The sequence below is a fragment of the Malania oleifera genome, chromosome 7 (genome assembly GCF_029873635.1).
Source record: "Malania oleifera isolate guangnan ecotype guangnan chromosome 7, ASM2987363v1, whole genome shotgun sequence".
In the NCBI taxonomy this organism is placed as follows: domain Eukaryota; kingdom Viridiplantae; phylum Streptophyta; class Magnoliopsida; order Santalales; family Ximeniaceae; genus Malania; species Malania oleifera.
In genome coordinates, this window is record NC_080423.1 from 81,001,249 (window position 1) to 81,027,166 (window position 25,918).

A 25,918-nucleotide genomic window follows, 5' to 3' on the forward strand; every position below is an offset into this window, starting at 1 on the left:
TAGGTTGCCTGCCGACTTTAGAAAATTCAACAGCGGTGGGTTGCCGGTCATCTCCAGTCAAGTTTAATTTCCAACATAGGGAAGGGAGATAAGCAACAAACTTAAGTTCCATTATTACAATTTTTCCATGTTAAAAAAATTAGCTATCTAACTTTTTCTACTTGTTAGCATCATAAGAAGAAATCATTTTTTTTGTCTTTATCTTTTTACGTAGCTAAGAACATAAATTTGGAGCCAGTCACAACCCCTAATATTTAACCATGACGGTTTGTTCTAAAATTAACCATGGACTAAGATTTTTTGAAGTTCATACGAAATTAATTCGAAAATTGTATAGGCATGTAAAGGTTTCACGAAAAAAATAATAAGATGTATTAAAATGATCATAAAAAATTGATTATTCGGTTCCAAGGTTCCAATTGTCAAGTCAACTCACTAATTAAAATGCCTAGAAAATGTTAAGGGAGTTAACCTAATCAATTATTATTTTTATTAGAAGTTAATTATGGAAAAAAATTTAGGAAGATTAGGTTTGAGTCATATGACACCGCTCTAAGTAGCTTATATGGAAATACCCAACAAAAATTTACAATAAAAAATTGGTCTAAATCCGGCAGAGCCCTTTCCTATTATGACATTGCGTGCCACCTAATAATTTTGTTGCATGCCTTTGACAACTCAACACGCACTCTCTCCCCGCCCCTCCCCAATGCATTTTTATATTTAAAAATAAAAACTAATTTTTTGAGAGGTATATTTATTGTTAGATGTCACACTTTTCTTGCTAACTTGATAGTTCGACCCCTTCTTTTTCCTTTCTTTCTTTGTGCAGAAAGTAACAACAATGGAGGCCAAAAATTCAACACCACCAGTTGATGGAAACAACACCGAAGCACGACCTGAGATACAGAATAACGACCAGCAACCTCAAATGGTAACGCCATTACGAACTCGAAGGCCTCAAACAGAAGTCTTTGTATATTTTGCAAACCCATTTGACTTCCAACTACCAAGCGATTGGACAGTTGAAGTGAGAAGACGTCCTGTCGGAAAATATACCGGAAAACTTGACAAGGTTGTACTTGATTTCTTCCCTTAATCTACATTTTTTTTTTGCTTTTGATAGCTTTGAAAGGTATAATCTATGTCCATGTTCATTCTTGGCTTTTGCATGCAACTCTAAAATTAGGGGTTTGATTTTAATTTGATCATTTTACAAAGGAAAGGTTTATTTGTTTAAAAAGGCCTCTTTTGATCACTAGAAATAGAGTAGATCTATTGCTTCCTACTTTATTTTTTAGGCTTTGATGTTATTTAGTTAGATCTCGTTCTTGCTTTCATCTTTTATATCTTACTTGTGGAAACAAATTTGTCTTTTAAAAATCCGCAGAGAAGACCATGCTTTAATAGATCTAGGTTTTGCTTGATCTTCCATGTGCTTAGATATCTTACATACTTAGTTTAGTATGGTTATAATCAAACTTTTCCAAAACTAAAAGTCTAATTTATTTATATGTGCTATGCATGTGTATGAATGTATGAAAACATTTTAAAGTTATTTTATTCGGACAAGGGCATAAAATCTAAAACCTAAATTTAATTAGGTAATTTCTGGAAGCATAGATTTTAAGCTTTGGATTTGAATTTGTACAGATTTGGACAAAATTCAATATAATTTTGTACTATATTTTGTCAAATCCAAATCCAATACTCAAAATCCATTCTCTCAAATATAGGATTAGTCATTTATGCGTGCCACTATAAGAATCTTTATGCTAAGATCATGTTATGTGAGGGGAAAAATAAATGTCAAGTTTATTTATTTATTTGTTTGTTTTCTTGTTTTTTTTTAAATAATAAATATATGGTGAAAAGCTTCATTTTATAACACTATTATATGTTTCTTCAAAAAATAAAAATAAAAATTGATCATTGTGGAGACCAAGAAACTACATCAAATTGGCTAATCCATGATTTTTTTTTCTTTCTTTTTAGAAGAAAGTTTATATATATATCTCTGGTAGATAATTGAAGGAGTCTATGTACACTGTGTTTTGAGTGTCAAAGACTCTAGGAGGAAGTAACATTATGTAATATATGCATAGATAAAAGAAAAAAAAAAATAACATTCCTATAATAATTTTAATTTAAGCATGATATTCTATATTTTTTCATAGCTCTAAGTGCAAGATATGACTATTTTTTTTATCCTAGTTTGTTTTAATATATTGCTTCATTATTTAAGGATCACTACCTTGTCCAATACCCTTTGTGATGACCTAGCTAGTTATAACAAAGATGAAGATTACTATAATATGTAGCATAATTAAAAAAAAAAATTGAGAAATGAAGAGCATGTATTGACTTCATATGATTGTTAATGTCTTTCTTTAATTCAAAATCAAATAACGCACCAAAAAAAAAAGTGACAACTACTTAATGCTTAACTAGGAAGTAAAACATACCAATTTATAAACTTTTCTCGTGATTTTATTTTTTTGAGATAGTAAATGTGACATGAAAATAAATAAAATTATTTTAAATATTTTAAAATGATTCACATATTCAAATTTTATTTCTATTGTTAAATCCTTGTATAGAAATCCTAAGAAAACACTAATTCTTAAAGATTCAAATTTTCAACTCATGTGCATGGTTTTTTTTATTTATTTAAAAAAGTCCCAATATGTAGTAATGCATGGAGGGAATAAGGGGAAGAGGAAAGACGTAGTATTATTATTTAAAATCATTTTCATATCACGTGCCGACAATTAAAGCCTTTAAACTTTTATCAAAGCCGACCAGACAACTTTAATAATGCCTCTACTCTAATGTCTTATTAAATATTGTTTGTCACTTCGTAGGGAGAAACTAGTGTATTTATTGTAGATAACGACCTATGGTTGTCATATGTCTAGAACAAACACGCACTCGTTTGCCCGTGAATACGCGAACCCACTTTGTTGAGTTCGCTCCCATGCATGCATGGACGCACGTATGTACTCATGTATCCATATGCACACGATGTGGGTTTTAAATTTTAGTGAATATTCATTGCTTATATGTTTCAAGTTAAGTCAACTCTATTATGTTTCAATTGTATACAATTTTTTTTTTTTATATTACCCTTCTTAGTATATCTAGAGTTATAGTTTTAAATTATTTACATACTTTTTTAGTACATCTTTAAAACTAATATTCTTCAATATGTTTCTAGCATAAGAAACATTAAGGGCTTGTTTAGTAGTGTAAAATAATTTTTATTTTTTATTTTTAGTTTTCCAAAGAATTATAAAAATAAAAAATTTTATCTTGTTTTTAAAATTTTTCTACATTGGTATTGTTTAAATGCGTAAGATAAGCTTTTATTTTTGTTTTTATTTTTAAAAATGATTACAAAAAAAGCTAGTTTTTCAAATTTTCAAATATGTAAGGCAATATTTGGGATGGTGAATAATTTTGGGGCTTGAAATTGAATTTGTATGAATTTGAAAGAAACTTAATAAATCAGAGAACGCATTAAAACAAACAGTGACAACTACTTAACACTTAACTAGAAAGTAAAACATGCCAATTTTTGAGCTTTTCTTGTGATTTTATTTTTTTGATATATTAAATGTGAATGCATTTAGACATGAAAATAAATAAAATTATTATAAATACTTTAAAATGATTCACAGATTCAAAATTTATTTCTATTGTTAAATTCTTATATAGAAATCCTAAGAAAACACTAATTCTTAAAGCTTCAAGTTTTCAACTCACGTGCATGGTTTTTTTTTTTTTAAGTCCCAATATGTAGTAATGTGTGGAAGGAATACAGGAAAGAGGAAGGACGTAGAATTATTAATTATAATCATTTTCATATCACGTGCCAACAATTAAAGCCTTTAAACTTTTATCAAAGCCGACATGACAACTTCAATAATGTCTCTTCTCTATTGTCTTATTAAATATTGTTCACCACTTCGTAGGGAGAAACTAGTGTATTTATTGTAGATAATGACCTATGGTTGTCATATGTCATCCATATATTTGTGTTACATAGAACAAACACGCACTCATTTGCGCGTGAATATACGAATCCACTTTATTGAGTTTGTTCTCGTGAACATGCACTTGCTTGCGCGTGAATACACGAACCCACTTTGTTGAGCTCGCTCCCATGCATGCATGAACTCACGTATATACTTATTCATGAACCTGCCTTGATGGGAGTTTTTAATTTTAACGAATATTCATTGCTTATATGTTTCAAGTCAAGTCAACTCTATTATGTTTCATATTTGTGTGTGTGTGTATATATATATATATATATATTATATTATATTATATTATTGTTATGAGAAATTAGTTTATTTATTGTAGATGGTTGTCATATGTCATCCATATAATTGTGTTACATAGAACTAACACGCACTCATTTTCACGTGAATACACAAACCCACTTTGTTGAGTTCGCTCCCATGAACACGCACGAGCACGCACTTGTTTGTGCGTGAATACACAAACCCACTTTGTTGAGTTTACTCCCATGCATGCATGAACTCATGTATATGCTCATTCACGAACTTGCTTTGATGTTACTTTTTAATTTTAACGAATATTCATTTTCAAGTCAAGTCAACTTTATTATGTTTCATTTGTGTATATATATATTTATATATTTTATATTACTCTTCTGAGTATATCTAGAGTTATAGTTTTAAATTATTTATGTACTTTTTTCATACATCTTTAAAACTAATATTCTTCAATATGTATCTAGCATAATAAACATTAAGAGGTTGTTAGTTGTGTAAAATAATTTTTATTTTTTATTTTTTGGTTTTCCAAAGAATTATAAAAAATTATGTTATTTTAACATTTTTCTACATTGGTATTAATAAGGTAGAAATAAAGAGTTTGTTTAAATGTGTAAGATAAGTTTTTATTTTTTTTTTCTATTTTTCAAAATGATTACAAAAAAGGCTAGTTTTTCAAATTATCAAATATTTAAGGCAGTATTTGGGATGGTGAATTAATTTTGGGGCTTGAATTTGAATTTGTACAAATTTTAAAAAAAAAACTTAACAAATAATCCACACAAATTTTAAAAAAAAAAAACACTGGAATTACATTCTTCCATATGCAAGTAAGAGTTAAAAATCTAAAAAATTATAAAAAGATGTTTTCCATCTTGTCTGGATAAATTTGGGAATTTTGAGAACAAGGTGCATCCTTGTAATTATTTTAAAATTTTAAAATTAAAAATAAAACTATTTCCACAAGTAAATAGTGACAATTTTTTTTTTTATTGTTGCTCATTAAATTCCTACAAAATGTTATAAAAATAAATAATTAGTTGAATTTTTTTTTTTAACCTTTTGAAAAACTAAAATGGAACATAAGAACTTTTTTGCACACTTAGATGAGCCTTAAATTTCCATTTGCCATAGACAAAAATCCGACAAGAATAATACAAAATATTATAGATATTTGTGATTCTTAGAAAGAAAAAGCGAGTTTATCTACCCTTCGATTAGTTATTCTAAAATTTTAAGAAAGTACGAGCTTTTAGTTTGGTTTCAATGTAACTCGTGATTGTTGCATTTTAATTTGTTCCACATTTTGAGTTATTTTCTAGTTAGACGTTTTTAAAGTCGTGATCTTTTTCTAAGTTGTGTTTCTCAATTTTAAAATAGGTGATTGTATTATTTAAATTCTACTTTTACCTTTAATTGCATTTCACTCTATTCTTAAAAAAACTGGAAGTGAATGTTTGATTTTAAGGTATTTTTTTTTTAATTTATCTTTTTATTGACTAGCATTGCATGTGTGATAGGATGATTAAAACAATGATGATAATCTTTTTGAGATACATCATGATGTTCTATTTCTTTAATGGTGAATATATTTATCATAAAAAAATAAAACTTAGTAAGATAGTGAATAAAGTGACAATTAATGGAAAAGAAAACTGTGCAAGATTGATAACACACACCCAAACACATTTTGGCATTAACTCATATCATCATAAAATAAAGAAATGAGATTGATTTTAAAGTTTCTATAAGTTAGGTTATGCAACTAGATATATGTTTATTTTACTTTCTATGCTCTTATTATACTTAAATATTCTCTTTACCCAACTAATGTCCTTGATCTCATACATGACTAATGAAACTATCCTCATGCAATATTGATAAATGCATGTGTTGACATTGCCTACTTCCACTTTAGTGATGCCACAAGGGACACTTTTGGACTTGCATATGTCAAGTGTCTTTAGCCATAGAAGCATAATATAAAAGTACCCAAATGCTCTATATGACATAGCTAATTGTAGTTCTCATTTTGGAATACTTATCACAATCGTAATTGCTTAAAATCCTTATAAAGGTCATGGTATACATATATAAGCATCTTAGGTATTTTGATAGATCACTAGCTTTACTAAAATTTACTAACCATTCAGCTAGCCGTTTTTTTTTTTTTTTTCCGATAGGTCACCTAATTTATAATACCATGTTAGCTATTTTGATTTTAATATTTGAAGATTGAAAGGTATATTGTAGAGATCACTAACATGTTTTATATGTTTAATTCTTGTAACTTTTTAGTATAGGCTTAACTATATAGAAATTATATAGCTCGTAGGTATAGATTGGTTGATATTAGCTAAGATATTAATGTCTAAGTGCATGATGTTATCAAGGTAGAAACCAAGATTGCTGATGTCTTTTTTAAATTCTCTTACTTGTACCATTTTGAATACTATTCTCCAAACAACAATTGCTTTTCATGTATGGCATAAAAGAAATTCCTTCACATGGCCCAAAATATAGTTTCTTTAAGTACAAAACACAATAGTTTTAATTATTAATTAAGTGCCACATTTAATTTTTCATAATTGGAAGCCTTTCGGCATAAATTCATTGGTTCATTATTATATTGGAAACATAATTAACTATTTAGTTATGTAGTTTTTCTACGAGCCAAAGACAGGAAAGCAGTTTCGATCACTCACAAGTGCTTGGAAACGTGCTTACGTACAAGGAAATCAAAATGTGCCAACCCGGCCAAATGAGCATGCTAAGGTAAGTTTTAGAGTGTAGATTTATTGAGACATGATATGCTAGTTTCTCTTGCACTACTCTTCACTAAATGTAATCCTCTTTCTTTTATAGGATTCACCAAATTCCAAATGCAAATCGAAAAAGAAGATGAAAAGTTTATGTTTTGACTATGCAAATCCCCCTGAGAAGATTACTTGGGCTCTTACTAATGCTGAAAAGGATGAATGGAACCCATTTGTTGAAGAAACAATGGTTCCAGATCTCATAAAAGCCCACTGGTTTGCAACATTTGTTTTTATTGCCAATGGAAATGGCAATGCATCAAGTTCTAGAGGTACTCTCCTTTTAAGACTTCTGAAAGCTCCAATTGTTAATTTTATTTTTTATTATAGAAGCACGTATACATGTGCATATAGGTACTGGATCACTCATACATTGTTCATCACATTCATGACATTGTTCTGTTATGGTATTGCGGGTTTTGCAGCTAACCAATGCTAATAAGTTGGAAGCAAATATATGGGAAGCTGCCTAGCAAGAATATGAAGGAGTTGGATACAACTAGGGTTGATGAAATCTTATGATTGTCTCCTTTCTTAAGACTCAACTAAGCCAGTAATTTTCAGATTGAATATTTACTATTTTTGTTGGCAATGATACTATTTTGAGTTTCCTTTTCATTTCCCCATTTGCAAGTGTGCATTGTCATATTATTGTTATCCCCCACCCTCCACACACACACACCAAGTTATGCTAAAAGTACAATTAAGGATGATGCATACTAGACAACCTAAGTAAAAAGCAAGATGTAAATATTTGAGCGCTGGCTCAGGTGGCAAGGGTGGACCTAGACGTGCTGGTGACCCAGGTAGACGTCTCGGGTTCGATTCCTGCCTCGCTCAGCAAATCTTGATTTACCTCCCTGCAGGGCCTTGGGGTGGGAACTGTGGGGCGTGGGATTAGTCTCTGCTGCGATGTATCTCAGGATAATCTGGTAGATGCTGACTGAGGACACCCGACGTAACCCAAAAAAAAAGATGTAAATATTTGAGTACATTAATTTATGCCCAACTCCAATTACAAATGTTTTTTCGAGGGCTTTTTAACTTAGGTTGTCTAGTGGCGGTGCAAATCACAAGTTGTTAAATCAGTTATGCTTGGTATCTCTAACTAATTAATCATGGTATATTTTTCAATGATATATTTTAAAAAATGAAAAAAGTGGGAATTATGGCTGAAATAAACGGTCACACACACACACATGTGTTGATTTGTTGCATACTTAAGAGAACCACATTATATACAAGTTCTTGTACCTTTTATTTCTTATTGTGCAGAATATAAGCCAACTAGCATGGATCATTGGCACAAAATAAATTAAAAATTAATCAATTTCCTTTGTTTTCGTTTTGTGTATGAACCCTCTATCACCCTTTTTTTTTTTTTTTCTCTTACCCTGTTGCGACGTTCGAGAGTGAGGTGCCCCGAGGAGGTGATGGTAATAAAAATATGTGTGATATTTAGAAAAATTAAAATTTGGAGTCGCCACTAACCTATTTATCTTGGTACAGTTAGAATACCTGATTACTATTCAATTAAGAATAGTATCGGTTTGTGTATACCAGGATTGAGCTTGAGAGTTCGGTTATGCGAGGGGAAGGTACTAGCACCCCCTACGCACCCGATCTACGAACGGTACCTAATTAATTAAGAATTATCCCCAAATTGAATTTAATATTCTTTAAGTTAACTCATTTAAAAATAAACAAACAAATAAAGGAATAAAAAAATGGGGTTTGATTTATGAATATCTAATAAGACTCCCAAATTAAAGAAGGGAGCTTATCAGAAAAACCCTCCCTCAAAGCTAATACAGGTGAGGCTTGAAAATGACCACTGCTTTTTTTTTTAATCATAGGGATACACGTGCACACACACACACACACACAAAAATACGTAATAGTATAATATAAAAATACTTAAAAATGAATACCACAATACAAAATATAAACATATAATAGAACTGAAGTGCTAAAAATATGTGATAATAATAATAGTAATATATCGTAATAACATTACACTACCGTAATAATAATAATAATAATAATAATAATAATACATATGTAACATATACCATAATGTGAATAAAAATATAGTACCATAATAACACTACTATAATAATAACGCATATATCTATCATAATATTGATAACACGTAAATACTAATACAATATCATAATAGTAATACTATAATAATAATATACAAATATCATAATATTAATAACACGTAAATAATAATACAATAACATAATAATAATACTATAATAATATATACACACACGCGCACACACACACACACACACACACATATATATCATAATATTAATAACACGTAAATACTAATACAATCGCATAATAACAATACTATAATAATAATAATAATAATAATATACACATGTCATAATATTAATAATAATATAATACCGTTGACACCACAATTTTAACCAGACTACCCCAAAGAAACCTGGCAAAACAAGAATTGCCTTTAAGCCCCGAATGACCCCGTATTCTGAAAATTAAGGCCCCGACCTCTCACTTGAGTCCTCTTGATCTTAGTCAAGTCTCTAAAAATGGTTTAAAGTTGAGATGCGCGAATGGCCGATCCAAGTTTTTTTTTGGTTCTTGAGACAAGTGTCAGGTTTTATTGTTGGCAAGTTCAAATAATTCTAGCTAGTTGCAAAATTAATCTTCGTTTTGATAACAGGATCCTTTTAATTGTAAAGATAATTCCCCCTTTAGGGTATTGCGGGTTTAGAATCTTGAGGGTTGTTGATCCCATTAAAAGTTAAGTACCTTTGAATTAGTCGATCTGAAGAACAATTTTCTTTAATTAGAGTCCCCAAAGTTTCCCAAATTCATGGTGGTCTAGTCTTTAAAGTTTTTGGATCTTCTGATTATTAAGGTTGTCAACTTTAAAACAGTCCCAATGTCTCCAAATTAAGAGGGGTCATTCCATTTTCTTAGTAAGTTTGGGATTGCAAAGTTCAAAACCCAAGATTTTGAGTTGAAGCCCTGACAATAAATTGAGTCACTTGTTAATTTCCCAAATTCCATTGTTGCCCTTTAAGGTCTGATTTTAGTCTCCCAAGAGCTAATTTAGTTTATTAAGTCATGATTAAGTTTCCATAAGGTAAAAAAACTTTGGCATTCAGAGTTAACTATAGTCTTAATTCATTCTCAGATTGAGTCTTGTTCTTAAAAGGCTGTGTCATTCAAGGACTAAAGTCATATCCTATTTTATTTGACCGAGGTTGGTCAATTACTTTGGTCAAAATAAGTCAAAATAAATGGTCCAAATGGGTCAAGGGGACGTATGACTTGGGAGTATGAACATTGGCATAGTATACGAGTGTGCACAAGGGCATAAACGTGCCAAAGGAGGAATGCAAGGGGGCATATGAGATAATAAATGTTGCAAATACAAAATAATGTTCAAAAAGATAACATGGGGGGAATACATCGGCGTACATACATCAGCAAGCAAATACAAGACAAAATCAAAATAAAGATGATTAAACCTATCCCTGCCAGCCATCTGGAAGCATCTTCCCATTCCCTGCCGATTCGCACACTCCACTTGGAACCCCCAAAAGCCCTCCTCTCTTTGAGCGCCACCTGGAGCCACTTGCATGCAGAAGAAAGGAGTAGGCAAGTTGGTTAGCAAAGAGAAATCACAGGGTAAGAATAGAAAATAAAATCAAAATAACAAAGAAACCTGACCATCCATTCTCGGGATGCCACCTGGGGGCACTCAAAATACCCTCCACTCCACGTTTGCCAACTCGACCCATCCAAAAAGCTCGCAAATCCGAGATGGCCACCTGGACTTTCACCTTTGCATAGAATGGGAAAATTGGCGTGGTTAGCAGAAGAAGAAATCACAAGGAATCATTCCCTAACATACTGTTAGTGGGAAATTTTGTAGGGAAAGGGTCATGTTGGGAATTGGCGCCAAAAGGCACCCCTGGACTCCCTATAAATAGGGAGTCCCATCACTATAGTAGGACACCAGAGGGGATAGCATAGAATTACCTTGCAAAAAATAAGAGAGAAAAAGAAAGCAAGTAAGAGTAGGGAAGCTCTACCAACATAGAGAGTGAATCAAAAAGAGAGGGGGAGGTTCTGCTTAGCTGAGAGCCGAGGAGAGTTCTACACTGAACCGTGTAAAGAACAGTGAATTGTTGAGGTTTAAGGGCACATATAGACGCCCAGACAGACACCCAGGCATACACCTAAGGAAATCCAGAGTAGGGGAAAAAGAACCTGCAACATCCAGAGACTCGGAAGAAAAATAAAAACTCCTAAATATCCCAATCAGATCCGCCAAGAGCTTAGGACAAGAAGAAATGAGGAGGGAAGAGAAGAGGTAATTTTTGTTTAAGCTTAACTCAACTCAATTTAGTTTGTGCTCGTATGTGATTGCAGGTGTTTGCCTTTTAGCTTTAGATTGGAACTTGGAATTGAAGCTCATTTTGAATTTGCCTGAGATTCAGATCATCTGATCTGAACCTGCAGAGTTCAACCTTGACCTGAACCCTGACTGAGGTTTGGACCTCTCCACACTCACCAAACTCGAACCACTAATCCTGGTCTATCTTTGGGTCCTAACAACCCGAATTTAACCCATTAAGGAACCCACAAGGCCCGTGTCCAGATTTCAGAACCCCAAGATCCTAGCCTTGTTTCAGCTTATGAGGCCCTGTTATTAAAAATGGAAGTTAGGCCAGCCCGTTCTAGAAATAAATGAGGCCATGCTTTGTAAAATGGGAGTTGTCCCCGCCCCCCAGTTTCAAAAAGTCCAAACAGGGCCTTATTTTTAAACACAAATTGAGTCGGCCTGTGGTTTTGGTCTTAAAATCTTTTCAGGCTGACCCATGTTCTAAAATTTATAAAAGGCCTCATGATTAAAATCCTAATGGGATGATTCGCATTTTAAAATTCATGATAGGCCCAAATGAAAAATCGTTGGTGAGCCCACTGCACAACCAGGCCCACACGTGTCTGATTCCACATGTCAAACCTCACTCGGACTAACCCTGGTGCACTCAACTCACCCGAGTCGAATCACACGAGTCAACCCCAATTTTGCTCATTCCCGACTAACTCTCCTGAGTCAACCCGGTCCCCATTCACCGGATTCGGACTAATCCCACTCGTCCTAGAAATTGGGCCCAAAATCAAACCCTAATCCTAACAGCCACATGCAAACTAATAACATCATCACCAGGAGTTTTCAGACTCCACAAGAAAATTGAATAAAAATAATAACATAAGGGTTAGGAAAGGCACTTATCTTTTGTCTATACCTTGATTCGACCTCTTCTGGATCTCAAAAACAAACTTCAAATTGAAAACATGGGGCTTCAAGAATTGCAGAACCACTTCATAGGCCTTAAGGGTGCGCCTCCAGAGCAGGTAATGAGATCGAAACCTAAGAAAAGGAAAGGAGAGAAGAAAGTGAGAAAATAGGTTCGAGCTATGACTGGAAACTTGAGGGGTTCTGAAAATTAGAGAAAGAAGGGGAGGGTGCGAGTAGGGTCCAACAGTGTCTTTGGGTAACCTTGGAGTTTCTGAGAATACTTGAGGAATAATAGAGAGAGTGAGTCGAAAAAAAAGCCCCAGGGTTTCATTCATAAAGAGAAGCAGAGAAATGGAGAGGAGACAGAAGCTGAGAAGGAAGAGAACTGAGACATAGAAGGTTGAGAGAGAGAGAGGAGGGGAAACAAAGAGGGGAAGGGCGTGCGAGAGAATAAAGGGAACAAAGGTGGGCAGAACCAAAATTTTGGGTTTAAATATCTAAAGCTTTGGAGCCTTAGGATCATGACACGTGGTCACTTCACATCCGTTTGATTGAATCGCACGTTGTGCTTTCCCCAGAGCCGTAGGATCACATCCCCACGAACGACTCAGATAAACCCACACTAGGAATATTGATGAGACCCCGTAAGCTCCCAATCAACCATTAACACGCGTCTCCCACTGTTTCCCCTCCATTAATGATATTAGCGCCCCCATCAGCGTCCCCGCAATCTTCCTCTCAGCGATTGACACCTGGCGAACACCATTAACAAAACGCAGATCACTCATCCATAACTGTTGGATCATGGCTCCGCATCAACGGCCTGAGCTTCCCCTGTGTCAAGAGCATTCATGAGGATCTGCATGTCAGCGATTCGCCTAGCGACGCGTGTCATCCCCGTTCCCTGGTGCCATCAATGCGGAGGTGCCTCGTCCATCTCGGCCATCTGACCACCAAGAGGCATCAACGGTTGGGATCTCAGATGTGTTTGAGAGCGTTGATGATCACTTGCTTCATCTGTACGCGTGTCGACACGTGGTGGGGCGATCTTGTGGCATCTAATGTCCATAATGGTTGAAGTCACTATGCACGCGCCAATCCAGAGTCGTCAGATCCACGGCACACCTGCGGTGTAACGACCTACTATATTTTATAAATATTCTATGACTTTCCAATAATAACTACTATGAAAATACCATATCTCTGACACCTTCCATATGTAAAACTAACCATCCACCATATATAAATATGTACAATACCAAAGAGTTACAGTATTCCAAAAATATACATATACGACTGTTTTCCAAAATACCCTCAGTTGGGTAACCTCCCTAAAATACTCACTCTACTGACAGGCCTGAACTGTAACCTCCTCTATTTGCGAGCCTCATTTACTCGCCTAACTGGATCACCTGAAAAATATTAATTTAATGGGATGAGACGACGCTTCGTAAGACGAAATATGCTATTACTAGTGTGTGGCAAGTGAGTTTCAATACTATGAAAATATGTTTCTATATAATCATGTATAACTAAAACTGTAAATACAGTACAAGTAATATAAACCACCAACTTTTTCCATGTTGCTTAACATATCTGTATTTTTGGTTTCTATACATAATACTTTTAATATATATACGTATATTTCCTGTTTCTGTGAAACTATACATACATAATAATAACTGAAAACTTCCCTGGATGGATAACTGTATGCCATGATTTAACCCCTCATGACAGGGTTGTGCAGCCTGTAGGCAGGATCTAACCTGGATGGCTGACCAGGTTAAACCACTATACTCCGTTAGTCTGATTACCCTCCTCAGCCCGTATCTGATGGGGAGCCTGTCCAAACATGGGCACGATCGACCTACCTACCACGTATTATCCAAATAGGTGGTTGCACTTTATTCTGTATATAACAACAGTACTGTGCTCTATAAACTGTATCTGTAATGGTTCATCAGGGTCTGATACTATATAATACATCTCTATATACAACTATATGTTTTACCATGATTATGTAATAACTGTATTAACCATGACACTGTAGTAAACTGTATCTATATCAACTATGTTTCTGAAATTAATTGTAAATCTGTATGTCATGGTACTGTAAACTGTATAATCATGGTATTCTATAATGGCTATAAAATATATCCACTATCTGTATATTCTGTAAAACATAACTCTGAAAAATATTGTAAAGCATGTTTCTGTACTATATCTATATTCTCAAGCTACACAGTAATTTAAAACATATTATTCATAATTTATAAATTGTATAAAGTTCTGTTGTGAATAATAATCTGGTAAAAATATACATTTAATACCGAAAATCATTCTAGAACTGCCTAACATAACATATTTCCCTTACCTGACTGCTGCTAAAATCCCCTACTGTGACGGGTGTTACACCCACAGGACTCTCTACTCAACATCCTAAAAACCATATATCCACAGAACAAAATATCATTATTTCTACATCTACCATATTTCCTACAACTTCTGGTAAGCCAAATATTGCTTAAAAGACCTTACCCTGAATCTGGGATGAAATCCAATGCCGTCCCACTGACGATCTGCTCTGGCAGACATAGAGAGAACTTCCCTAGGAGCATCATTATGGCCTTAGATCGTCGATCTGACGACTAACAGGGCCAAAATTGAAGAGAGAGAAGGGAGAGACCGTAGAGAGAGAAAAGATAGGGTTTCAGTGAGTTTTCTGCGCAAGAAAACTGAGTTTAGCACTATTTGTACTGTGGGCTTCATCGATGAGTCACATCACCTCGTCGACAAAGCCAAGAAGAAGGTTTGTCGACGAACACCATCATCTCATCGATGAAATTCAGAACTTGAACACAGTCTCTCGGTATCTTCTCGTTGTCGAAACTTGTCTTCGTCGACGAGGCCCTCTTGTACCCTCGTTGACAAATCCCCTGTGTTTGTCGACGAGGACTTGAAAAGTTTTCTTGGGTCATTATATCCCAAAGTGCAATGTCATCGACAAACACTTTGCGTTTGTCGACGAAGTCGGCTGCCTCCTTCTGTTCCTGTTTCCATTTCCCTCCCTCTTTATTATTTAAATACCATTATTCTCAGGGTCGTTACATTCTCTCCTCCTTATAAAGTTTCGTTCTCAAAATTTACTATTCATATAACTCATCATCTTTTAAAAGCAAAACGTTCTACTTATTTTATTACTTACCTCACTTATGGCAGAGGAATACCATGGTTACATGGGTAGTCCTGGGAGATTACAAGTATACAAGAAAATTCCCCCAAAACCAAAATACTACCTATCATATCCTCTACATTACAATTCCTCCGTGCTAAACAAAATAAAATTACTATTACTTTAATTTACGCATCACTGCTATAACCCAGTAAACAAGTGGGGATATTTTTGTCTAATCTCATCTTCAAGCTCCCACGAGGCTTCTTCTACCACGTCATTCATCCACAAGACTTTCACTAATGGTTTCCTTTTGCTACGCAATACCTGTTCTTTTCTATCTAAGATCTGTACTGAAGCTTCCTCATATGCTAGATCACCACTGAGTTCCAATTCTACATAGCTGATGATATGGGAAGGATCTGGGACGTATTTCCTTAACATAGAAACATGAAACACGTCGTGAATCCTGAATAAAGATGGCGGTAAAGCCAACCGATAGGCGACTGACCCAATCTTCTCAAGTATCTCAAATGGGCCAATGAACCTAGGTCTCAACTTACCCTTCTTCCCAAACGTCATGATTCTCTTCAGCGGTGCTATTTTCAAAAATACATGATCACCCGCTTCAAATTCTAGTTCCCGGCGGTGAGTATCTACGTAGCTTTTTTGCCGACTATGTGCTGCACTGATTCTATCTCGAATGAGTCAAACTTTATCGTACGCCTGCTACACTATTTCTGGTCCCAAAACTTGCCTCTCACCCAGCTTACTCTAGTATAGAGGGGAACGATATTTCCTACCATAAAGTGCTTCATAAGGAGCCTTGCCTATGCTAGCCTGATAACAGTTGTTGTAGGAAAATTCCACCAATGGCATATACTAAGTCCAACTACCCCTAAAATCCAATGCACATACTCGCAACATATCCTCAAGTACCTGAATAGTTTGCTTTGTCTAATCATCTGTTTTAGGATGGAAAGTAGTGCTGAATGCTAACTGAGTCCCCAGTGCCTCCTGCAAACTTCTCTAGAACCGCGATGTAAAACGTAGATCACAGTCCAAGACTATGGATAGTGACACTCCATGGGGTCAAGCAACCTCCTTTATGTAAATCTCTGCTAATCTGTTAATAGGGTAGCTAACCTTAATGGGAAGAAAGTGCGTTGTCTTCGTTAACCTATCAACAATTACCCAGATGGCATTTTGACCAAGTGGCGCCAGTGGTAACCCCGTAACAAAATCCATGGATACATGGTCCCACTTCCATTCAAGAATGAAAAGTGGCTGCAACTAACCTGCCAGCCTCTGGTGCTCAGCCTTAACCTGCTGGCATGTCAAGCACTGCTGCACAAATTTTGCTATTTCCTTCTTCATGCCACTTCATCAGAAATATTCTCATAGATCCCTATATATTTTCATACTGCCAGGATGAACAGTATATAGAGATCTATGTGCCTCTTCTAGAATTGTCCTCCTGATGTCGTCATTTGCAGGCACACACAATCTGGTGCGAAACCTCAAAGTCCCATCGTCAGAAATACTGAATTCCTTTCCCTGACCATCCTGTATTCTGGCAATCACTTCTGTCGAGTTTGGATCATTCCCCTGAGTGGTTTTAATCCTTTCATAAAGTGTTGGCTATACAACCAGACTGGCCATAAACGACTGAGGATCATCTGTTACTAATTCCACGCCGAGCCTTTCCAAGTCCATTTGAATTGGGTGCTGAATTATTGCTGCTAGTTGTGTTGTATCTTCTGATTTATGGCTCAAAGTATCAGCCACCACATTTGCTTTACCTGGGTGGTAACTGATGGTACAGTTGTAATCCTTGATGAGTTCTAACCATCTCCTCTGATGCATATTCAACTCTTTCTGTGTAAAGAAGTACTTTAGGCTCTTATGGTCAGAAAATAATTCACACCTCTCACTATATAAGTAATGTCTCTAGATATTCAGTGCATGTACAATCGTAGCCAATTCTAGATCATAAGTAGGGTAGTTCTTTTCGTATTCTTTTAACTGCCTAGACGCATATGCCACCACCCTACCATACTGCATCAGTACACAACCAACTCCTTTCAAAGATGCGTCACTGTAAATCACATACCTATCACCTCTTGATGGAATCTCCAGAATTGGTGCAGTGATGAGCTGCTGCTTTAATTCATAAAAACTCTACTCTCATTCTTCATCCCACACAAATCTAGCATTTTTCCTGGTCAACCGCATGAGAGGTCCTGATAAAGCTGAAAATCCCTCCACAAATCGATGGTAATAACCTGCCAGTCCTAAGAAACTTCTGACTTCTTGCACATTCTTTGGCCTGACCCAATTCACCACCACATCGACCTTACTGGGATCCACTAAAACACCATCCCTTGAGATCACATGGCCTAAAATCGCAACTTGCTCAAGCTAGAACTCACACTTGCTAAACTTGGCATAAAACTTTTCCTCCCTGGGTGTCTGTAGTACTTGCCTCAAATGCACCTTATGATCCTAAAAATTCTTCGAGTACACCAGTATATCATCAATAAAAACCACCACAAATTGATCTAGATACTAGTGAAAAACTCTATTCATCAAGTCCATGAACACAGCTAGGGCATTCATCAGACCAAACGGCATAACGAGGAATTCGTAGTGCCCATACCTGGTCCTAAAAGCTATCTTTGCAATGTCCTCTGCTTTTACCCTCACTTGATGATAACCTGATCTGAGGTCGATCTTGGAATACACTCGCATACCCTGGAGCTGATCAAACAGATCATCTATACGGGATAGATGATATTTATTCTTAATAGTAACCTTGTTGATTTCCTTGTAATCAATACATATCCTCATAGTCTCGTCTTTCTTTTTCATAAACAACACTGAAGCTCCCCATGGCGATACACTGGGTCGTATAAATCCCCTATTTAGCAAATCTTGCAATTGATTCTTCAATTCTCCTAATTCAGTTGGAGTCATACGATAAGGAACCTTAGAAATTAGTGCCATCCTTGGGGGTAAATCTATGGGAAAATTCACCTTGCGTTCAGGAGGCAACCCAGGTAGCTCCTCTAGAAAAACATTTGTAAATTCTCGTACGATTGGAGTACTGTCAAGATTTGCTTCATTCTTTGACACTTCCCTTTCAAAAGCCATAAACCCCTGACTTCCATCCAGGAGTAATCTACTCACCTACATTGCTGATACTAGCTGCGATGGAGCATGTACACGAGAGCCAACAAAACTGAATTTTTGCTCACCAGGGGGTTTGAAAATTACTTCCTTCTGAGAGCAATCAATATTGGCATGATAAATAGCCAACCAATCCATACCCAATATTACATCAAATCCACACATCTCAAACACAATCAGGTCTGCTGGTAGCACTCTCCCTTGAATTTCTATTGAATAACCTCTGAGCACCTTCTGACACTGTATCACTGACCCTGACGGTATAGCTACTGACAATTCCATATCTAACAATTGGGTCTCACGTCCAGATAATTTAACGTAGGATTCAGAGACAAATGAATATGTAGCACCTGAGTCAAATAAAATAATAATTGGATATGATAAAACAGTAAAAGTACCTGTCACCACATCCACGACAGCCTAAGCATCACCTGGCGTCAACACGTAAACCCTTGCTAGGGCCACATTCCTCTACTGTCCTCCATGAGGCGCCTGATATCCTCCTCGGTAAGGCCTGGGAGCTGGGACCTGGTCTGCTGGACTGGGGCATGCATGTGCCATGTGGCCGGGTCTCCCACAGCGATAGCATACATCTTTGTCTACCCAGCACTCCCCCAAATGATATCTCCCGCATGTCTGACACACCAGGAAAGTCGGTTCACCTTGATTCTCACGAGGTCCTGCCATCTGCCTCTGATCTCCCCTATCACTACCTCCTCTCCATGGACCATTACTGGAGCCAGCCTAAAAGCCCTGAGGCGTAGGCCTTTTCCTCTGACTCTGAGCCGCTATACCCCTCTGTATACCACTTTCAATGATCGAAGCTCTATTTACAACCTCCGTAAATTGCTGAGCTCTGAAGCCAATCACCTGCTCAAACAAGTTTTGCCTGAGTCCCTCTTCAAACTTCCAGACATTTTTCTCTTCATCAGGTGCTAGATTGGAGCAAAATGTGACAACTCAATAAACCAAGCTGCGTACTGGGATACGGTCATCTGCCCCTGCACCAGGTGCATAAACTCTATTGTCTTCGCGCTTCGAACACTCAAGGGAGAATATCGCTCGAAAAATAACTCCTTAAATCAGTCCCACGTCACTGGCACTGGAACCGACCTCTGCTCCTCTATTAATCACGCTGATCTCCACTAGTGCTTCACCTCTTCTATCAGCTTTAATGCTGCAAATACTATCTTCTGCTCATCTAAACAAGGAAGCACTGCCAACGTCTCTTCGATGTCCTGGACCCAATTCTCAACTACAATCGGGTTGTCTCCTCTAGTAAAGGATGGGGATTCATCTGCATAAACTACTCAATCGAATAGCCACACTCCCCAGAGCTCCTGGCCATCTCAGCCATCACCTGCTGGGTGACGCTGCGCAGTACTGCATCAGTATCACCACCTATGCTGGAAGGTCCTGACCTGTCTCCCCCAACATTCGTGCCACTGCTTCTGGGGTCCATCTTGAAAATAAGAAATACACTTAAGAACCTTATCTCCTACAAAGACCTATCCTATACCAATTTAAAATTAACTATCTTCCCTGACCTTAACTCAATATCCAGTTCTGCAACCTAGACACACGATCCGATAATAGTTTACTATAGTTTTTCAGAAATCATCACCCCATGAAAAACACAGAAACCACCATGGTAATCCTGTACCCAGACTACAGAAACCTCAAATCCTTTCCTATACTCTGTTATTGCTTCCACTGCACTCTAAAATCTACAGAACCTAGCAAACTAGGCTCTGATACCAAACTGTAACGACATGCTATATTTTATAAATATTCTATGAATTTCAAATAATAACAACTATGAAAATACCATATCTCTGATACCTTCCATATGTAAAACTAACCATCCACCATATATAAATATGTACAATACCAAAGAGTTACAATGTTCCCAAAATATACATATACGATTATTTCCCAAAATACCCTCAACTGGGTAACCTTCCTAAAATACTCACTCTACTGACATGCCTGAACTGTAACCTCCTCTATCTACGAGCCTGATCTACTCACTTAGCTGGATCACCTAAAAAATATTAATTTAAAGGGATGAGACGATGCTCAGTAAGACGAAATATGCTATTGCTAGTGTGTGGCAAGTGAGTTTCAATACTATGAAAATATGTTTCTATATAATCATGTATAACTGAATCTAAAAATACAGTACAAGTAATATAAACCACCAACTTTTTCCATGTTGCTTAACATATTTGTATTTTAGGTTTCTATACATAATACTTTTAATATATATAGGTATATTCCCTGTTTCTGTGAAACTGTACATACATAATAATAACTAAAAACTTCCCTGGATGGATAACTGTATGTCATGATTTAACCCCTCATGACAAGGTTGTGCGGCCCGTAGGCAGGATCTAACTTGGCTGGCCAACCAAGTTAAACCACTATACTCCGTCAAACTGATCAGCCCTCCTCAACCCATATCTGATGGGGAGCCTATCCACATGTGGGCACGATCAACCTACCTACCGCGTATTATCTAAATATGTGGTTGCACTCTATTTTGTTTATAGCAACGCTATAGTGCTCTGTAAACTATATCTGTAATGGTCCATCAGGGTCTTATACTATATAATACATCTCTATATACAACTATATGTTTTACCATGATTCTGTAATAATTGTATTAACCATGATACTGTAGTAAACTGTATCTATATCAATTGTGTTTATGAAATTAACTGTAAATCTGTATGTCATGGTACTGTAAACTGTATAATCATGGTATTCTGTAATTGCTATAACATATATCCACTATCTATATATTCTGAAAAACATAACTCTGAAAAATACTGTAAAACATGTTTCTATACTATATCTATATGCTCAAGCTACACAGTAATTTAAAACATATTATTCATAATTGATAAATTGTATAAAGTTCTGCTGTGAATAATAATTTGGTAAAAATATACATTTCATACTGAAAATCATTCTAGAATTGCCTAACATAGCATATTTCCCTTACCTGACTGCTGCTAAAATCCACTACAGTGATGGGTCTTACACTCACAGGGCTCTCCACTCAATACCCTGAAATCCATATATCTCAGAACAAAATATCATTATTTCTACATCAACTATATTTCCTACAGCTGCTGGTAAGCTAAATATTGCTTAAATGACCTTACCCTGAATTTGAGATGAAATCCAACTCCGTCCCTCCGACGATTCGCTCTGGCAAACTTGGAGAGAACTTCCCCAAGAGCGTTGTGGTGGCCTCAGATCGTTGATCCAGTGACTAATGGGGCCAAAATCGAAGAGAGAGAAGGGAGAGACGGTACAGAGAGAAAAGAGAGGGTTTTGGTGAGTTTTCTATGCAAGAAACTGAGTTTAACACTATTTATACTACGGACTTCATCAACGAGCCACGTCACCTCATTGACGAGGCCAAGAAGAAGGTTCATTGACGAACACCATCATCTCGTCGATGAAATTCAGAACTTGAACACGGTCTCTTGGTATCTTTTCGTCGACGAAACTTGTCTTCGTCAACGAGGCCCTCTTGTACCCTCGTTGACGAATCCCCTGTGTTCGTCGACGAGGACCTGATAAATTTCCTTCTATTCTTGTTTCCATTTCCCTCCTTCTTTATTATTTAAATACCATTATTCTTCGGGTCATTACATGCAGCCCAAATCAATTGGGTCAGGCGCATTGAATATTACGAACCTCTCCCTATGCATGCATCTATTCGCCCTCATCTAAGCCGTACGAAGTTTCTCGCATCAACGGCTACGATTAAGCCGCGTCAGAATGTGTCAGGAGCACCTACACGCAGCCGCCATGTGCTGACGTGTGGCGTCCTCTCTCCCACCCTCGCTTTTCTCAGCCGTCCGTGATTTCTGGCATCGGTGGTCATGATCGAGCCAAGTCGGGTGTCTGCACAAAGCCTCCGCATATTGACATGTAGCGTTCTCATCTAACCCCTTAATCAATGCCTTCGGTTTCCCCCATCAACATCCGCATTGTGTTCCACCCATGGCAAGACACGTGGCGTCGCCATAAGTAAGCATTTAAGGCCCGTGTTCGTTCCCCGACCCTTCGATTAAGGCTCCCCAACAAGCATGAAAATACTGCCATGTTGTGGATCCAATTTGCGTGCCCTATCCACTCACTACATGACACGTGGCATCAGTCCTGACCCAGACTTTAAACCCGGTCTACCTCAGACCGGTCAGAGCCTGACCGGTCCCCCCCTAAATCGGGTTATTCTGCTTCTTTTTGTTTTCTTTATTTTTATTTCCAAATAATCCCTTTTAAAGGTATACAAAATTCATAAAAATTCCAAAAAAATGAGAAAATTCCCATTAATATTTTAAAGTCCATTCAAGCTTTCAATGTACTTTAGGCTTTTAGCAAGTTCACTTTAATATGCATGCTCTCATAATCTTCAAGCTTTATTTAAATCATCTTTAAATCCATGCTTTGACTCTTTTAAGCTTCATTTGATCCTTGTGAGCACTTTGACCTTGCTTTCACATATGTGATCCTTGTGAGTTCTGAAATATCACCACTCAACCAAAAATGTTAAGTTCCACTTGTTTATTAGCATCAAAACAAGATTTTAAGCCTTGTAAGGCCAACAATCTCCCCCTTTTTGATGATGACAAACAAGGAGAAAATAATTTGAGTAAGCTTTAAAAATGTTCCCCCTTTCAATAAGCATCATCTTAACAATTTTTACAACCTCAAGGTCATTTTCAAAAATATTTTCACGTATCATGCTCATATATCAAAATCACATTACTCAATATCAATATCAATCAATACCAAGTACTTATCCTCGTTTTGATATATATATATATATCATGCTCAATAAATTTTTAATATCATACTCAATTTTTTGCTGCCACAACTTCTCCCCCTTCTGACATCAATAAAAAAGAGTAAGACTTTAAGTACTAAGGCTATGAGCAACCATAAAAAGTATAGTACTTTAAACTTTAGCATACATAATAATTCATGATACCAATTATTTATTCCAAATTTAATAATTAGGGAAGAAACATAATACAAACAATAAGTCATAATACTCTTCTAAATTTAATACATTTAGAATTGATACCAATTATGCTTTAAAGTTTATTATCCATGCTTCATGTATTGATTTATATCTTGTATGTTATCATGAACACAATCATCAAACACCAATATCATGTTAACATCATCAATATCATAACATGCTCATGAGTTCAATTATGCTTATCATTCTTAAATATCAATTTGTGATACCAATTGAGCCTTTTAAATTGTGATACCAATTAAAATTTTTAAAATGTGATACCAAAAATACTTTATAGATACCAAAGCTAATATCGCATCATGCATAGTTCATGGATATAAATAATATCATTCATAGCTCATGGATACCAATTTAAAGAGCAACGCAAGACAAATTTATCCACTCGATTCATTATTAGCTTGCATAGTCAAAAAATAATTTTATATCAAGATTCATGCTCATGCTCAATAATCTCATGCTCAAACTCCATACTTCTTATATCAAGATTTAGCTTCATAATCATGCTCAAGTTTGCAATATAATGAGCCATATATTTTTAATATGAATCAAGTCACGATCATACATGTTGTATATATAGCAAATTAGCACAACATGTATTTCATTTTTATTTGCTTTGTCATATTGCTTAAGATGTCTGCAAGTATCTCTCATTCTTAAAATGTTTCTTATCAAAATATTCATGTAATATGTTTGTTTTTTGCTTTCATATGAATTTCTTTCCAAATTTTAGAACTCTCTATTTCAAGCTTATATGAATCATCCTGTGGTTTTGGCCAACAATGTTATTCGTGTTTTTATTTGTTCTAATAAATTCTTTGAGATTTTTAAGGCCTTTTATCTAGGTACCTATACTTTCTTGGGTCCTGAAGGTTTCATAAGACTTGATTTTTCTTTTATGCTCCATACTTGTTTAATTCTTACATCCTTTCTCTTTAATAGACTTTCAAACTTTATATGACCATTTTTCTTGCATAGGTAGCATATGTGTTAGTGTAGGCATTAGAAGATGTGCTAGCAAAATCTTTGGATGCTTTTGAAAAATAAGCCATGTAAAGATTCTTTTTGTTTTTATTTTCAATCCCATTAAATCCAATGCCTTCTTTGTTTAAGGTCATACTTTGTGAGCTTATCATTTTGAAGTTCTCCTTACCTTTTGTGAAGTTGTAAATAATCTTTTCTTTATCTTCAATTTGATTTTTGAGATCATTTATCTCAATATCTTTCTTTTCATGAACCTTCTTTTGTGATTCCTCTACTTCTTGAGATAATTTTATAATTTTTTGATTTTATCCTCTAATTTAAAAATATATACGTCTTTCTCATATTCCATGGAGGATAGGGATCGAAGATCTTCCATCATTTTTTCATTTTTGCTTTCTAATTTCTTGATTTTCAATTTTTTTCCTTTTTAGAAAGATTTTTAGCTTCTAATTCTTTTATTGCAGATTCATACTTATTTTCTATTTTCTTGAATTTTGAATCTTTATCATTTTCAGCAATCTTAATTGATTCTAGCTCTTTCATTATTCCATCGTTCTTGCTTTTCAATGATGTGTTTTGTTTAGTTACATTGATTAGCATTTTATGTACTTTGAATAAATCATTTGCAATTTATCATAAGATGACATACACTCATTATTGGATTCATTTGATGAATCACTACAAGAATTATTTAAGGACTTGGATGAGGAGCCTTCCTCATCGTCCCAAGCCATAAAGCAAGTATAAGCAACCTCTTGGTCACTTGATTCATATTCCGAACTACTTGTACTATCCTAAGCAGTAGCTTTCCTGGCCTTTTTGTTTTTCTTCTTAGACTCTTTCTTTTGTAATGGACATTCCAGTTTTATATGTCCAACTTTGTTGCAATTATAACATGTAGGAGTTTTATTTTTGGATTTCTATTTGCTAATTTCTTCTTCTTCTTCTTCTTCTTCGGATTCAGAGTCTTGGTTTCTTCTTTTGAATTTATTTCTCCTTCTTAGTATCCTTGCTAGCTTTTTAGATATGAAGGCTACTTTATCTTCACCCATTTATTCTTCACTACTAGAGTTTTTTTTTGAGACTTTGAAGGCT

General features: G+C 35.6%; 1 protein-coding gene across 1 annotated transcript; it reads left to right on the forward strand.

Annotated features, from left to right (window-relative positions):
- The first annotated feature begins 659 nt into the window (after window positions 1-659).
- LOC131160105 (methyl-CpG-binding domain-containing protein 5-like) lies at window positions 660-7,738 on the forward strand. The gene is made up of 4 exons (XM_058115445.1): window positions 660-1,075; window positions 6,966-7,079; window positions 7,170-7,392; window positions 7,546-7,738. The coding sequence occupies exons 1-4, from the start codon at window positions 845-847 to the stop codon at window positions 7,557-7,559; spliced, it is 582 nt and encodes a 193-aa protein (XP_057971428.1). The 5' UTR covers window positions 660-844; the 3' UTR covers window positions 7,560-7,738.
- The last annotated feature ends 18,180 nt before the right edge of the window (window positions 7,739-25,918 follow it).

Excerpts from the sequence above, each read along its gene's own strand:
- LOC131160105 (XM_058115445.1), top strand. The coding sequence starts at position 845 with ATGGAGGCCAAAAATTCAACACCACCAGTTGATGGAAACAACACCGAA. Across the intron at positions 1,076-6,965 it reads ATACCGGAAAACTTGACAAG|TTTTTCTACGAGCCAAAGAC; the intron begins GTTGTACTTGAT and ends TTAGTTATGTAG. Across the intron at positions 7,080-7,169 it reads GGCCAAATGAGCATGCTAAG|GATTCACCAAATTCCAAATG; the intron begins GTAAGTTTTAGA and ends TTTCTTTTATAG.